A 16344-nucleotide genomic window follows, 5' to 3' on the forward strand; every position below is an offset into this window, starting at 1 on the left:
CCCACCGTCCAGGGGCTACGCTCTCTCTCCACAGTCCAGGGGCTATGCTCTCTCCCCACAGCCCAGGGGCTCCGCTCCCTCACAGTCCAGGGGCTATGCTCCCTCCATGTCCAGGGGCTCCACTCTCTCTCCCCACAGTCCAGGGGCTCCGCTCCCCCCACAGTCCAGGGGCTCCGCTCTCTCCCCACAGCCCAGGGGCTCCGCTCCCCCCACAGCCCAGGGGATACACTCCCCCCACAGCCCAGGGGCGGCACTCTCTCCCCACAGTCCAGGGGCTACACTCTCTCTCCACAGTCCAGGGGCTACACTTTCTCTCCCCACCGTCCAGGGGCTACGCTCTCTCTCCCCAATGTCCAGGGGCTACGCTCCCCCCACAGTCCAGGCGCTATGCTCTCTCCCCACTCCCCCCCATCACAGTTCCGGAGCAAAGCTAGGAACCAGCTGGGGCCCCAGGTCATGGCTCCACAGCTTGAGCTTCTGGCTCTGCCAACAGAGCCTCAGGTTTCAGGATACCCTGCACACAGGAAGCCGTGACACCCACTAGGAGTTTATACATCAGTCACTGTTCTCCACTCCAGGTGCAGTTTGCTAACCAGATGTCACTTTTTGCCATAGCAATCTGCCTGATAATATGGGTAATATTCTACCTTTATTGAGATTTGCAAACCAAAATGGACCTAAAGTCAGTTTGCAAAAGTTTTTACCCTTTGAATGAATAGCCTCATTCATATTTACCTGTGGTTCAATGAGAAAGACAAGAAACAAAAATAAACAGAACTCAGTAGGAAGTGCTGGTTCCAATAGAAGCATTAGAAGGAATCAGAGGGTGCATAAATCTCTACCACCAAAAGAGATCAGTGACTGGATGCTTCACTCTGCACCTGTCAGAACTCTGCAGTATTAGAAGGAAGGGAAGACTCTACTAATTTCCATCAAGACAAGACAATGCCTAGAATTCTAGAAAAGTAGTTCTCTCCCTGATTCTGCCCTCCTTCAACCTAAGACAGAACTAAGATTTAGAGAAGAATGCAAAGATACAAAGTGCTGAGTATCCAGCGACTTAACAACTGGACCAACACCAAGGGCTGTTGGTCCCTGGTACAAGGGAAATGGTAAAAGTAGTGCAGAGATTTGCAAGGACTGGAGTCAGTGCATCCTGAGAAAATGTGGAGAGGGAATCTAACTCTTGGGGCAGAGCAGACACTCAGATAGAATATGATGGTGATGGTGGTGATGGTGGTGGTGGTGGTGATGGTGGTGATGGTGGTTATGGTGGTGATGGTGATGGTTATGGTGATGATGATGGTGATGGTGGTGGTGATGGTGGTGGTGGTGGTGATGGTGGTGATGGTGGTGGTGATGGTGGTGATGGTGGTGATGATGGTGATGGTGGTGATGGTGATGGTTATGGTGGTGATGATGGTGGTGATGGTGATGGTGATGGTGGTGATGGTGGTGATGGTGGTGATGGTGGAGATGGTGGTGATGGTGGTGATGGTGGTGATGGTGATGGTTATGGTGGTGATGGTGGTGATGGTGGTGATGGTGGTGGTGGTGGTGGTGGTGATGATGGTCATGGTGATGATGGTTATGGTGATGGTGGTGATGGTTATGGTGATGGTGGTGATGGTGGTGGTGGTGGTTATGGTGGTGATGGTTATGGTGGTGATGGTGATGGTGGTGATGGTTATGGTGGAGGAAGAATACGGGATAGTAAGTGGGGAGGGGGGGTAAAAATGATATCCTAACTATAATTAATAAAGTCCTAAAGCTGAGTTTATTTATTCATTGAATAAATCAGCCAGTAAATGTTTTTAGCACTTGCTATGTACCAGTTCTTCCCTGGTGGTTGTGACTTCCCTGGTGACTCAGATGCTAAAGTGTCTGCCTACAATGCAGATCTGGGTTCGATCTCTGGGTCAGGAAGATCCCCTGGAGAAGGAAATGGCAACCCACTCCAGTACTCTTGCTGGAAAATCCCATGGACAGAGGAGCCTGGTGGGCTATAGTCCATGGCATTGCAAAGAGTCAGACACAACTGAGGGACTTCACTTTCTTTCTTTCTGTGTGCCAGCTGGGCTTCCCAGGTGGCTCAGTGGTAAAGAATCTACGTGCCTAGGAGAAGTTTTGGGTTTGATCCCTAGGTCAGGAAGATCCCCTGGAGAAGGAAATGGCCGCCCACTCCAGTTTCTTGCCTGGAGAATCCTGATGAGATTATAGTCCATGGAGTCACAAAAGAGTTGGACATGACTTAGCAACTAAACAAGGACAGCAAATGTGCCAGTTAGGTATTTATTTGTCAAGGCATTGTGGATAAAGCAGGGAAGGAACCCTACAAAATCACCACTTTTGGAACTTGTATTTTAGTGGTAAGAGACAGGTGGTAAACAAGTCCAATATGGAGAAAGCTTGTAACACAAGCTAAGAAAACATTCTATGATAATATTTATATGTACAACTTTCAGTTTACATACCCCCCCCCATTTTTAATGTTTGTTTCTTACATTACCATGTAAGAAGCTATTGGTCCTATCCTTATCTTGCCTATGAGGAAACCATGATTCAGAAAGGTAAAATTTCTGCTTTGAGATCATCTGTGGTCAATCATGTAACAGAATAATCCAGGTTCAAATCCAGCCCTTCTGCCTCCAGATCCCGTGCTCGTTCCCTGTTTTATACCATTGCCATCTGAACTCCTCTGGTAAGGAGAGGGTCAGGGCAGAAGGATGAGAACATACGTCAGAGTGGTTTGGAGAGGCTGAGATGCACTCTTGCAAGGAACTCCACCCCGACACAGCGCCATGCCACCAGAGGCAACCCCCAGCTCAGCCTTTGCCACCCCTGCTGCCTAACTCCTGGACTCCTACCCGAACAGTGGGCTCGCAAACACCCAGCTCTGAAGGGTCACGGGGATTGTGCCCATAAGACCTGCTAGACCGTAGCAAAGAAGCAACTCTTCCAAGCCACTGTGGAAGTCCGTATGGAGGTTCGTGGGGAAATAGAGGCACCTCTGATGCAGCGCTGTCCTCTGTAGGTGTTTAGGGAGGTGTTATCGTAGGTGTTATCGTCCTGAAGAGCTGTGTGTGCTGCCTCTTCACAGCACCACGCCTCATGGCAGCCACGGCGTGGAAGCAGCCCCGGTGGGTAAGGACGGATGAACGGATGAAGAGAATACGATACGTGTATCTAGTGGAAAACATTCAGCTTTTAAAAAGGAGGAAATCTGTCATTTGTGACCACATGGATGAGCCTGGACAGCACTGAGCCCGACAGATAAGCCAGATAGTGAGAGCCGAATAATGCCCGTGGCGCCACTTGGATGTGCAGTCCCCGGAAGAACGCAGCAGACTCCCACGACAGCCGCATAGTGGCTGCCGGAGGCCGCGGGTCGCCAGGGGAACCGGGAGGAGCTGGAGAAAGAGCACAGACTTACCGACAGGGTAAACGAGGTCTCGGATGCATAACTGATGCTTGTGGCAAACATCACAATTGCTTAATTGAAGTTTGTTGAAAGAATATAATATAGATGTTTCCACCAAAAAAAAAAAAAAAGTGAAAGAAGGAATTGGGAGTGAATCTCACAAAATTTTGGAGCATTTTCTCGGAGCAGGGGAAATTCTTTCTGGTACTAGGGAACAGAATTAATTTCAGCGGGTTAAAGGAATAACAAAACGTTTATTGGCTGCATGTATGGGTTGTACTTTCTCACAATCTGAATTCTCCAGAAATGGAATATACTGTCTGGTGATGAATTTGCCATCATGTGAAAATGCAGGGTGTCCGCAGGGGGCAGTGGCCGCCTGAGGATGAGGTGATGGCTGGAGCCCTCATGTCACAGATCCTTCCCGACATTGTGGGGTCCTGTGGGGCTGCGAGGAAGGAAGCTGCAGGGACTTAAGATGCACAGTTTTAGTTTGTGTGCGTGTGCTCAGTCGTGTCCAACTCTGTGGCCCCCCAGGCTCCTCTGTCCGTGGGATTCTCCAGGCAAGAACCCTGGAGCGGGTTGCCATGCCCTCCTCCAGGGGATCCTCTTGACCCAGGGATCGAACCATGACTTTTGTGTCTCCAGTTTTGGCAGGCGGGTTCTTTTCCCCTAGCACCACCTGGGAAGCTTGAGTCAGTCTTAAAGGAGTGAGCACATTATCTCTGGAATTCAGTAGAATATTTTTAAAATGTTAAATTACAGGATGCCAGGCAGAAATGAATGAAAAGGTCACGTGATTTTGTGGTGCACAAAGTTGGCAGTGGTTTTGTTAGTTTAATTCTTTTTGTCTTTCTTTGAAGCGTTTATCAGCTTAGGCAGGAATGTGAATGCTACAGGGGGCTGGGGGCTGGGGTCCCTGCGCTGAGAGCAGACATTCCAAGGCTGCATTAACTTTCAGAACTCGAAGGAGCAGCGTTGACTTTTAACTGTGGACTGTGTGAGCCTGAATGTGGAGGTCATAGGTCCTGAAGGCCTGGGACGGAGGAGGGCCTCCGACCTCGGGCCTCAGGATGGCTCTGGCTGGCCAAGGGCAGAGCAGGAGCCGGGGATTGTGTGGGATTCTCACTGGGCTTGCATTGTTGGCAGTTGGTTCTTGACATCTTCACTGCGTTCTCTGGGTCAGGTGCTTCCCTATGAGACCTCTCCTGGGGTTGGGTCAGGGGATGAAGAGATTCTGCTGTTCTGGAAACTTAAGGTGGCCACGGCCATTGATCTCTCCAAAGCTGGAACAGTGAGACCACGAGAGGCAGGCCAGGTGGGGCGTGCGCCGTGAGAGCAGCGAGGGGCCATGAGGATGCCCGCAGTGAGGCGGGCCGGGTGACCAGCCGGCTCGAATGCGTGGATGCTCTGCTTCCGCAGGGCCCCGGCCCGGTCATGATGATGGTGTACACCGCCAGGTCTCTGGATGGATGGGGCACTTCTAGGAACACTCTGGACCTGCACAGTGAGTCGCATGTCGCCCCTGTTCATCTCCGAGGGCGGGTGTCGGCGGGACTCCAAGGGCGCTGGCCTGCCTCCTGCCGGCTGATTGGAATCCCTGAGGTCGAAGGGGCGGGCAGATCCTGTGTGCTGTGTCTGTGCTGTGCTGTGCCCCTCCTCCCCTCCCCCTCCCCCGCCCCCCACGTGCAGTCCTGAAGTCACCCGGGCTCCTCTGCTGCCCCCTCCCACTCCCCTCCCCCGCCCCCGCCCCCCACGTGCAGTCCTGAAGTCACCCGGGCTCCTCTGCTGCCCCCTCCCACTCCCCTCCCCCTCCCCCGCCCCCCACGTGCAGTCCTGAAGTCACTGGAGGCTCCACTCCCCTCCCCCCTCCCCCGGCCCCCGTCCCCCACCCCTAACAGCCCTGACATCCCCGAGGCTCCTCTCCCTCTTGCCTGCCCCCCGCCCTCTCCCCTGCCCCTCCCCACCCCGCACGTGCGGTCCTGGAGTCACGGAGGCTCTGCTCCCCTCTCCCCGCCCCCTGCAGTGCTGATGCATGAAGCCCGGGAGATGCTGCAGCTCAGGTTCTCCCTCAACTTCTACATGTTCCACGGCGGCACCAACTTCGGCTTCATGGGCGGGGCCGCGTTCCGCGGCCATCGCCTCCCTATGGTCACCAGCTACGGCAAGTACCAGTGGGTCCCGCGGGTCTGCCTGCAGCTGCCCCGCCTCTGCGGTCTCTGGTCCGGGACTTTGCAAGCAGAGAAGCTGGGAGCTTAGCTCTGTCCATCCACTGTGCAGCCTTTGTAAAAACCTTAGCTTTCATTGGCAGATGATTGCTTTTCAGTGCTGTGTTGGTTTCCGCCATCCAGCAGTGAATCAGCCCCAGGTATCCACCCTCCAGGTGGGCACTCAGTGCTGCCTGAGCTCCCAGTGCGAGATGCACCTTCCCACGAGCCACGGTCCCACCCACGGTCCTGTGTCTGTGGAGACACGGCTCTCAGCCCGCCCAGCCTCCCTTCCCGCCTGGATGCCCGCACAGCCGTTCTCTGCGTCTGCACCTCTGATCCTCCTGTGGCTAGGCTCATTCGTACCATTTCTCTAGGTTCCATATGTGTGCGTTAACATATAATATCTATTTTTGTCCTTCTGACTTACTTCACTCTCTATAACAGGCTCTAGGTACATCCATCTTAGCTCAACTGACTCAGATTCACTCCACAAGCCTTTGTTCTCCCGGGCTCACTGTGAAACCCATTCCCTTGATGCCCCTATCCCGGGTGTTGGGTGTTGATGACTAGGTCTCCCCCAGTCTGCGACTCTGCTCAGAGACCAAGCAGGCAGCGAGGGTGAGAGAGGGGAAGGGGTCTGGTTGGAAACCTCCGGGTCCCTGCGCTGGGCTCCAGCCTGGGCTTCTGACCCCCTGAGGCTGCCATCTGTCCCTCCCGGGGGGTCGTGGGGAGCCGGCATTGGGCACCTTCCTGCCTCAAGGTCTCCCTCCCAGAGCGGCTGTGTGAAGGGCCCTTAGACTCAGCAGCAAGGGCTGACGTCCCTCCGGAGGCTGGACCTTTTAGGGAAGGTGACAGATTTGTTTCTATTCTCAGACTATGGGGCGCTGCTGACAGAGGATGGAGACTATACACCCCAGTATCTCGTATTCCAAAAGCTTTTTCACTCTGATGCAGGTACCCTCCCTGCCCCCCAGAGGGCTCTGGGCTGTTGGGGGCGGGGGGGGAGAGGTGCAGATGTGGTCCTTGGGTGAGTCCAGCTCGCCCCAGCACGTTTTATCCTCAGGGGTCTGGGGAGTCAGGCTGCACGAGACACGGACCCCCAGCCGCGCCGTCGGTGGGAACTAGAGGGGCCAGGCCCTCCCCAGAGCCATGAGATGCGCATATCTGGGTGGAAGGGGGGAGAGGGGGCAGAATCTGAGCACGCGTGTTCCCCCGCTGGCTTTCAGGAGATTCTGAGCAGCAGGGCTGAGACAGCTGGCCCGGGGGAGGCCGAGGTGCTGGCCGCCTCCATTTCCGGGACAGCAGGGCGCACGGGCCAGGCCTCTGGGTGCAGGAGGACTCCCTCCCCTCGGTCCCTGCCCCTGTGGACCCTTCATGGTGCTGGGCAGGCTGGCCGGGGGCAGCAGAGAGCGCTGCAGCCTTGGACGGGGCTGGGGAAGGAGCCAGCCTCCTGCTTGTGGTTTGCAGAGGTTCCCAGCTTCCAGCAGCGAGACTGCAAGCCTAAGGACACATACGCTCCCCTGGCCGCAGGTCACTTCATATCCCTGTGGGACACCCTGATTCACCAGGATGACGTGAGTGCCCTGCGCATGGACGTGAGCTCAGGACTCGGTGGGGGAGGGAATGAACACAGGGCACAGAGAGCAGTCTTCGAAGTTTCAGTCCCTTCTACTCCTACAGTTCAGATTAGGAGACCTAGATTGTTGCTAAGTCGCTCAGTCGTGTCCGACTCTTTGCAACCCCCGTGGACTGCCGCCAGTCAGGCTCCTCTGTCCATGGGATTTTCCAGGCAAGAGTAGTGGAGTGGGTTGCCATTTCCTCCTCCGGGGAATCTTGCTGACCCAGAGATGGAACCTCTGAGTCTGCTGCACTGCCAGCAGGTTCTTTACCTCTGAGCCACGCGGGAGCCCAATGCATCTGTCCCCTCCCTCAGGGACCCCCCCCCCCCCCGCCCCTCTCGGTCACCACAGAGTGGAGCACCAAGCGGCTGCCGCAGACTCGTCATCGCAGGGGCTCACTTGGCCCCGTGCCCCCTGAGCTTCCTGGCCTGTGATGAGGCCACCCCCAGCCTGGTTTCCACTCCCATCTCTGCAGCAGCCCGTGAGGTCCATGGGGCCGCTCTCCATGGAACAGCTGTCCGTGAACCAAGGGAACGGCCAGTCTACTGGGTACATACTTTATGAGACCGTCATCACCGGAGGAGGCGTCCTAAACTCGGATGGCCATGTGAAGGATCGGGGCCAGGTAAGGGGCGGGGGCGGGCAGAGGGTGCCCTTCTCTGCTGGCGAGACCCTGCCCATGTGGCTGAACATCTGAACAGCAGGCCGGCCTCTTCCTGACCAGTGGAAAGCCGCCCTTGTGTCTCACCTCTGGTCCCTTCGGTGACTTGCTTGGTGTTCGTATGTAAGCCACTGCTCTCACAGGCATAAGCTACTGGGTGTCCTGGGGTGGGGGGTGCCCACCGAAGCCTGAGTGCCCTTGATGCCACTCATGGAGGAGAACCGGGAGGGGCCTGGACGCCCCCGTGGGCCTCAGACAGAGACCCCAGACGTTTCCTTGGCGCGTAGCGGTCGGATCTGCGCGTTTAGTTCTTGAAACACCCATCTAAGATACCTGTTACCAGTGAGGAAGCCAAAGAGAGGTGCAGTGACCTTGACCAGAAAACAGGGGCTCTGGGCGCTGGGGCGCCTCCTGCCCGCCCTGCGCAGGGGCTGTTCCAGGCTCCTCCTGCCCCTTATGGTCCCGTCATCCCAGCCTCTGTGTCCCCCTGCACTCATCGTGACATCTTAGCTGTAGACCCTCATTCCCTACTGTTTGCTGAATGCGTGTCTTCACTCGGGTGTATGCTCCTGTGGCTTTCCAGACTCATCATGTCCAAACCCATCGTGAGCTTCTTAGAGGAACCGCAGCCGCAGCCCCGCACCCAAGCTGTGGCCACCCCACCCGGGCCTCCCCCTCGCCTTGTCTGCTGGGTCCCTGGTGGAGCCGCATCACTTGGCTGCTCTTTGCAAACCCAGGCTGTCGCGCGTGGTCTTAGAATTCTGCGGCATGGCCATCAGACCCCGTTCCCGACCTTCCCGCCTCAGAGGGCTCACTGTCCCCACCTCGTGGGGCCCCCGAGTTCCTTCCCGAGGGCGAGTCCCGTCCTGACTGCCCCCACTCCCCGGCCCTCCCAGCCACTCTCCCATGGCGGTCCTGGGTCTGGGAACAGCCCCTCCCGCTTGCGAGCGCAGGGCGGCTGTGTCCTCAGCCCTGCGCGAGTCTTCAGGCTGGGACTGTGTGTGCACCTCGGCCACCGCTGCTGCGGGGAGACCTTTAGTCACTCAGCGGTGGTCACTCGAGCAGGGACTGTCGAGCCTGTAGCGCTTGTCTTGGGACCCTAGTAAGCGTAAAATGTGAATCCTTTGTTCTGCATACTACTGACTTTTTGGATCCTCGTGGATTTTGATTTGTACAGTCTCCGAGTCAGTTCCTTTCGGGAAGTTTCGACCTAACTCAGACCCTCTGCCATGCCCTTTGTGGGCCCTTCTGTGTCCCGCAGGGCTCGAGCAGCCTTGCGGGGCGTCGGGGGCGGACACAGCACGGTGGGCAGTGGTTGGGGTGGGGACGCAGTCATGGCGTCTCTGCCCTGGTCCCCGTGGGTCCCCCGCAGGGGCTCCGGGCTCTCCTCATGCCCCTGGGCCAAGCTGCCTTCAGTGTCCCCTCTCTGTGGACCGGCGTCAGCTGGTCGCCTTCCCGGAAGCAGACGTAGTCCTCCCCTGGGACCCTGGCACCTCGCCCCCTCCTGCCATATCTGCACCCCACAGTCTTGCCCGCTCTCTTTGGCAGGTGTTTCTAGATGACAAGTATATAGGAGTCCTGGATGACACGCATCAAAGGCTGATTCTTCACAATGACGTACATACCCCGTGGTTCCAGCCCCCCCGGGGCCCTGGGCTTCCTCGAAGAGGCCCCGCAGGGCTGAGCCGTGCGCTCCTTGGGGGACGGGCAGGACTGTCCCACCCTGGGTGTTTGCTGCTCAGAAATCTCTGCGTTGATCACCAGCCTCAGAAGAGTCTCCAGTAGACTGTTCAATGACTCTTCATTTCTCGGCAGGCCCAGTATGGGAGGAGGGTGGAGGAGGAGCTTCAGGGTTTGCCTGGCCCAGAGCTGAGGTCTGGGGTGCCAAGCCCCACCCTCTGACAGCCCCCAGTTTCCGAGATCGTCCCAGTCTTGGGGGGTCCCCAGTGGTCTCCAGAAGAGGCCTGAGTGCCCCCCCCCACCAGCTGGTGTGTGTTGGGCAGCATTACAAGGACTTCCTGACGCTGAGGATCCTGGTGGAGAACCAAGGACGGCTTGCCTCCGGGACCAGCATGAACCAGGAGAGGAAAGGTGGGCCCCGGCAGAGGAGGCGCCAGGGCACTCCTGGGGTGCTTCCCCAGCCCGGGCAGCCGTGACCGGGATCACGGTTTGGAAGTTTCGGGGGCTCCTGGTCAGTGAGAGGCCCGCCCGGGAGCATGACAGAGTGGGCTTCAAGGGGAGGAGGGTCATGTCCTGCTCCAGGCTCCCCCAAAGGTGCTTTCCTAGCACTGAGCGCACAGAGTGCCCTGCCTCTTCCAGGAGGAGGCTGCAGAAACACCCTTGGAGAACAAAGTGGGCCAAGTGCTGCCCTGGGAGCGCTGATTGTCCCTCCCTGGAGCCCAGGCCTGTGTCCTGGCCTCCTTCAGCCTCCCCATCCTCCTCCTCCCCTGGCCTCCTCCAATCTCCCCATCCTCCTTCGTCCTCCCCTGACCTCCTCCATCCTCCCCATCCTTCCTGACCTCCTCCATCCTCCTCATCCTCCCTTGACCTCCTCCACCCTCCCCTGCCTCCTCCATCCTCCCCTGACCCCTTTCATCCTCCCCATCCTCCCCTGGCCTCCTCCATCCTCCTCCTCCTCCCTTGACCTCCTCCACGCTCCCCTGGCCTCCTCCATCCTCCCCTGACCCCTTTCATCCTCCCCAGCCTCCCCTGGCCTCCTCATCCTCCCCTGGCCTCCTCCATCCTCCCCATCCTCCCCTGACCCCTTTCATCCTCCCCATCCTCCCCTGGCCTCCTCCATCCTCCTCATCTTCCCTTGACCTCCTCCACGCTCCCCTGCCTCCTCCATCCTCCCCTGACCCCTTTCATCCTCCCCATCCTCCCCTGGCCTCCTCCATCCTCCCCATCCTCCCTTGACCTCCTCCACGCTCCCCTGGCCTCCTCCATCCTCCCCTGACCCTTTCATCCTCCCCAGCCTCCCCTGGCCTCCTCATCCTCCCCTGGCCTCCTCCATCCTCCCCATCCTCCCCTGGCCTCTTTCATCCTCCCCATCTTCATCCCCTGGCCTCCTCCATCCTCCTCCCCTGACCTCCTCCATCCTCCCTGCCTCCGCCATCCTCCCATCCCTCCCTCCCCATCCTCCCCTGGCTCCTCCATCCTCCCCATCCTCCCTTGACCTCCTCCACGCTCCCCTGGCCTCCTCCATCCTCCCCTGACCCCTTTCATCCTCCCCAGCCTCCCCTGTCGTCCTCATCCTCCCCTGGCCTCCTCCATCCTCCCTAATCTCCTCCATCCTCCCCATCCTCCCCTGACCTCCTCCATCCTCCCCTGACCTCCTCCATCCTCCCCTGGCCTTCTTCATCCTCCCCTGGCCTCCTCCATCCTCCTCATCCTCCCCTGGCCTCCTCCATCCTCCCTGGCCTCCTCCATCCTCCTTCAGGGGGCCAGGCAGGGGCACTTCTCTGCAGCTGCCCTGCCTTGGTGTCCTCTTCCCCCTCTTCTGCAGGTCTTACTGGGAACATCTATCTAAACAGTTCTCCACTGAGAAAATTTAAAATCTACAGCCTGGAGATGCAGAATAAATTCATACAGAGGTGGGTGCCCAACCACTGGCTCTAGGCGCCTGATCGCAGATGGGGAGACCAGAGACCAGCCAGCCAGACCTGTTTGTGTTCACACAAGAGGCAGAGACCCAGAACACTGAAGAAAGTGACCCCAAGTCTCCTAGTTGTCCAGGACAGAGTGGTCACTGCCCCCACTCCCCGGCCTTGGTCTGCTGTCTCATTGCTGTGTTGTGGACCCCAAATGGGCCATTGGAGGGGACACTGGACTCAGCAGGGAGGAGACAGCCCTCCGAAGGCACAGCTGACATGCTGTCAAGGAGGGTGTAACCTGTCCACTGGACTGACTCTCCCTAGGAAACTTCCCAACATCTGGAAGCCCAGCTTTCTCCACGCTGAGGGCCCTGCATTCTTCCTTGCCCTCCTGAGAGTCGGCAGTCAACCCAAGGACACCTTCATGAGCCTGCGGGTGAGTGGTGTTCTTCCCGGCTGTGTCCCCAGCCAAGCTTCTGTCCCAGGATACCATCGTCACCCCACGGCCGCCTGGTGTTGACTCAGGGTGGGGAGGGAGGCCAAAGAAACGTGCCCAAGCTGCCTGCCACCCTGTGTCCTGGGGGGAGGGGGCGGCAGTGGGGACGTGGTGGGGCCCTGAGGTGGGTGCGCATGCAAGGTGAGTTGGAACCTAGTGCCTCCCTCCTGGGGGCCCGGAGCAGGAGCCAAGGCCGGGCGGGGGCAACAGCACAGTCTCCAGGTCACTACCCCTCGAGGGCCGCAGCTGGGCCTGCGTTGCTGTCTGAGTGTGGCTGTGGCTGCAACCTGCATCGTGTGTGTGTGTGTGTGTGTGTGTGTGTCCTGCAACTCTGCTTCAATGTCTTCCAGGGCTGGACGAAAGGAGTGGTCTTCATCAACGGACAGAACCTGGGACGCTACTGGAACCTCGGGCCCCAGGAAACGCTTTACCTCCCGGGACCCTGGCTCAAGCCCGGGTTAAACGAGGTGACCTCCCGCTCTGCACCTCTCCCCGCCCCGGGCAGTGCTCACCCCACCCCGCCCAGCCTCGGCTGAGTGTGTGTCTCAGGGGCACCCCTGCCTCTCTGCAGATCATCGTGTTTGAGGAGTTCAAGTCTACCCTGCTGATCTACTTCAGCAACGTCTCCCAGCTGGGTAAGGGGCTTCCTCCCCATAAGCGGCTCCGGCAGCTTGCCGCCTCCCGAGGCATCTGCGCAAGCTGCCCAGGTCCCGATCACACTGTACCCGCCCCAGCACCTCCCCTGCCAGCCTTTCCGAGGTTCTCACGGCCACGTCTGCTGTGTTTCCTGCTGCCGTGGCCCTTGGGCCCTTCTTGGCCGTCACAGGGTGGGGGACGTGCGGCCCAGCCAGGATGGCCCGAGCTGCCCCAGGGTGGGGTGGGGCCAAGGGAGACCATGCCCCTCCTCCTCAGGGTACTGAGACTGAGGTCAGACCGCACGCCCCTCCCTCTCAGGGTACTAAGACTAAGGTCAGACTACCGGCCTCTCCTCCTCAGGGTACTGAGAGCAATGTCATATGGCCTCCCCTCCTCCTCAGGGTACTGAGACTGAGGTCAGACCACCCGCCCCTCCTCAGGGTATGGGGACTGAGGTCAGACCAGCCAACCCTCCTCCTCAGGGTACTGAGACTGAGGTCAGACCACCCGCCCCTCCTTCACAGGGTACTGAGACTGAAGTTAGATCACCCGCACCTCCTCCTCAGGGTACTGAGAGCAATTTCAGACCACCCACCCCTCCTCCTCAGGGTACTGAGACTGAGGTCAGACCGGCCGCCCCTCCTCCTCAGGATACTGAGAGCAATGTCATATGGCCGCCCCTCCTCCTCAGGGTACTGAGACTGAGGTCAGAGCACCCGCCCCTCCTTCCCAGGGTACTGAGAGCAATGTCAGACCGGCTGCCCCTCTTCCTCAGGGTACTGAGACTGAGGTCAGAGCGCCCACTCCTCCCTCTCAGGGTACTGAGAGCAATGTCAGACCGGCTGCCCCTCCTCCTCAGGGCACTGAGTGCAATGGCAGACGGCCTGTCCCTCCTCCTCAGGGTACTGAGACTGAGGTCAGACTGCCTGTCCCTCCTCCTCAGGGTACTGAGACTGAGGTCAGAGCGCCCACTCCTCCCTCTCAGGGTACTGAGCGCAATGGTAGACGGCCTGTCCCTCCTCCTCAGGGTACTGAGACTGAGGTCAGAGCGCCCACTCCTCCCTCTCAGGGTACTGAGCGCAATGGCAGACGGCCTGTCCCTCCTCCTCAGGGTACTGAGACTGAGGTCAGAGCGCCCACTCCTCCCTCTCAGGGTACTGAACTCAATGGCAGACGGCCTGTCCCTCCTCCTCAGGGTACTGAGACTGAGGTCAGAGTGCCCACTCCTCCCTCTCAGGGTACAGAGCGCAATGGCAGACGGCCTGTCCCTCCTCCTCAGGGTACTGAGACTGAGGTCAGAGCGCCCACTGCTCCCTCTCAGGGTACAGAGCGCAATGGCAGACGGCCTGTCCCTCCTCCTCAGGGTACTGAGACTGAGGTCAGAGCGCCCACTCCTCCCTCTCAGGGTACTGAGCGCAATGTCAGACTGGCTGCCCCTCCTCCTCAGGGTACTGAGACTGAGGTCAGAGCACCCGCCCCTCCTTCCCAAGGTACTGAGAGCAATGTCAGACCGGCTGCCCCTCCTCCTCAGGGTACTGAGACTGAGGTCAGACTGGCTGTCCCTCCTCCTCAGGGTACTGAGACTGAGGTCAGAGTGCCCACTCCTCCCTCTCAGGGTACTGAGAGCAATGTCAGACCGCCAACCCCTCCTCCTCAGGGTACTGAGACTGAGGTCAGAGCGCCCACTCCTCCCTCTCAGGGTACTGAGAGCAATGTCAGACCGGCCGCCCCTCCTCCTCAGCGTACTGAGCGCAATGGCAGACAGCCTGCCCCTCCTCCTCAGGGTACTGAGAGCAATGTCAGACCACCCACCCCTCCTCCTCAGGGTACTGAGACTGAGTTCAGACCACCCGCCCCTCCTCCTCAGGGTACTGAGAGCAATGTCATATGGCCGCCCCTCCTCCTCAGGGTACTGAGACTGAGGTCAGAGTGCCCACTCCTCCCTCTCAGGGTACTGAGAGCAATGTCAGACCGCCAACCCCTCCTCCTCAGGGTACTGAGACTGAGGTCAGAGCGCCCACTCCTCCCTCTCAGGGTACTGAGAGCAATGTCAGACCGGCCGCCCCTCCTCCTCAGCGTACTGAGCGCAATGGCAGACAGCCTGCCCCTCCTCCTCAGGGTACTGAGACTGAGGTCAGACCACCCGCCCCTCCTCCTCAGGGTACTGAGAGCAATGTCATATGGCCGCCCCTCCTCCTCAGGGTACTGAGACTGAGGTCAGACCACCCGCCCTTCCTCCTCAGGGTACTGAGAGCAATGTCATATGGCTGCCCCTCCTCCTCAGGGTACTGAGACTGAGATCAGACTGCCCGCCCCTCCTCCTCAGGGTACTGAGAGCAATGTCAGACCGGCCACCCCTCCTCCTCAGGGTACTGAGACTGAGGTCAGAGCACCCGCCCCCTCCTTCCCAGGGTACTGAGAGCAATGTCAGACCGGCCGCCCCTCCTCCTCAGGGTACTGAGACTGAGGTCAGAGCACCCGCCCCCTCCTTCCCAGGGTACTGAGAGCAATGTCAGACCGGCCGCCCCTCCTCCTCAGGGTACTGAGACTGAGGTCAGACCGGCCGCCCCTCCTCCTCAGGGTACTGAGACTGACGTTAACCGGGCCGTGGCTGAGCTGAGCCGTCTCAGAGCCCTGAGCGCCTGCCAGTCCCCAAGGCCCGCCCCGTGGCCGGGACCACTCTAGAGACTCTGTGAGGCCTGATCCTGCCTGGTCTGCAGTCTGCTTCCCCACCAACCGGCCCGTTCCTCCTTTGGCATAAGTCAGCTTCCCTGTTAGCGGAGCACAATAAACACAGCAAACTGACCAAAGCCAACCCTCTGTCATGCTTCTGTAATAAATGCTGCTGGTCCCTGAGGACAGTGGTGAAGAGATGCTCGGCGGACTTGACCCCACAAATGTGAATCTGGAACAACAGGTGTCTTCCTGAGAAATCAAATAAAATATGAACGCTAAGTGAGGGATTGGCAGGCAGTTCATATGTTTTATATTTTCAGTGTTAAGAAAGGGTTTTCCTTTAATTCCCCAAGTCTGTCTCCATACATCATTGCTTTTCCACACTCCTATGGAAACCTTGCTTCCTGGAGATTCAAGACTCCAGGTGGCCTGGTCCTGCGCCGCCCCCCCCAGCGCCCCTCTCTTCCCCCTGCCCCCCTCCCCCGGCCCCTTACTCCCAGCGCCCCTGGATTCCTCTCCTGCTCCTGGTTCCCCTGGGGTGCACGCCCCCCTCTGAGCCACAGCAGGGAGCACCAGTGACACCCCCACACTCGGGTGGGGCAGCCTGCTGCCACAGCAAGAGCAGGCAGAGGGAAGGCCTGCCGATTCCCGTGCAGATGGGCCCTGGGCAAAGGGGGTCCCCACGAGGTGCGTGGGGACTGTGCGGCCGGCGGCTGAGGCGTTCCGAGCCACCGACCGAGTGGCCGCAGTCAGGCCAGGTGGGGGCTACACTTGCGCCCCAGTCGACCAGAAAGTCAGGGTCGCGAGCGCTCAGCCTGCACCCCGCGTGTCCAGGCAGCGGCCAGGCGCGGACCAGGCCTCCTGCCGCCCAAGGCGGTCGGGGGCGCTGCCCTCATCGCCCACGCTCTCGAGAAGTGCAGGCGTGAGAACCCAGCGAGATGGTCAGACGTGCTGCTCTCCCCACCGTGGGCCCCCCGGGGTGTGCAGCACAGACCCCCAGAGGGCCCGGGTGGGTGCTGGGCCACACCCCCA

General features: G+C 59.0%; 1 protein-coding gene across 1 annotated transcript in view; it reads left to right on the plus strand.

The window, feature by feature from the left end:
- The window catches only part of LOC122449399 (beta-galactosidase-1-like protein 2), a 33532-nt gene extending 18090 nt beyond the window's left edge, over positions 1–15442 (plus strand). The window contains exons 9-20 of the mRNA XM_043480902.1: positions 4844–4928; positions 5448–5585; positions 6505–6585; positions 7099–7205; positions 7726–7875; positions 9460–9528; positions 9915–10002; positions 11417–11504; positions 11829–11940; positions 12351–12467; positions 12572–12635; positions 15217–15442. Of these exons, the coding sequence (XP_043336837.1) occupies positions 4844–4928; positions 5448–5585; positions 6505–6585; positions 7099–7205; positions 7726–7875; positions 9460–9528; positions 9915–10002; positions 11417–11504; positions 11829–11940; positions 12351–12467; positions 12572–12635; positions 15217–15224 (1107 nt within the window). The 3' untranslated portion in view covers positions 15225–15442. The remainder of the gene's footprint in view (positions 1–4843; positions 4929–5447; positions 5586–6504; positions 6586–7098; positions 7206–7725; positions 7876–9459; positions 9529–9914; positions 10003–11416; positions 11505–11828; positions 11941–12350; positions 12468–12571; positions 12636–15216) is intronic.
- Positions 15443–16344: the final 902 nt, after the last annotated feature.

This window comes from Cervus canadensis, chromosome 11, assembly GCF_019320065.1.
Source record: "Cervus canadensis isolate Bull #8, Minnesota chromosome 11, ASM1932006v1, whole genome shotgun sequence".
Lineage (NCBI taxonomy): Eukaryota > Metazoa > Chordata > Mammalia > Artiodactyla > Cervidae > Cervus > Cervus canadensis.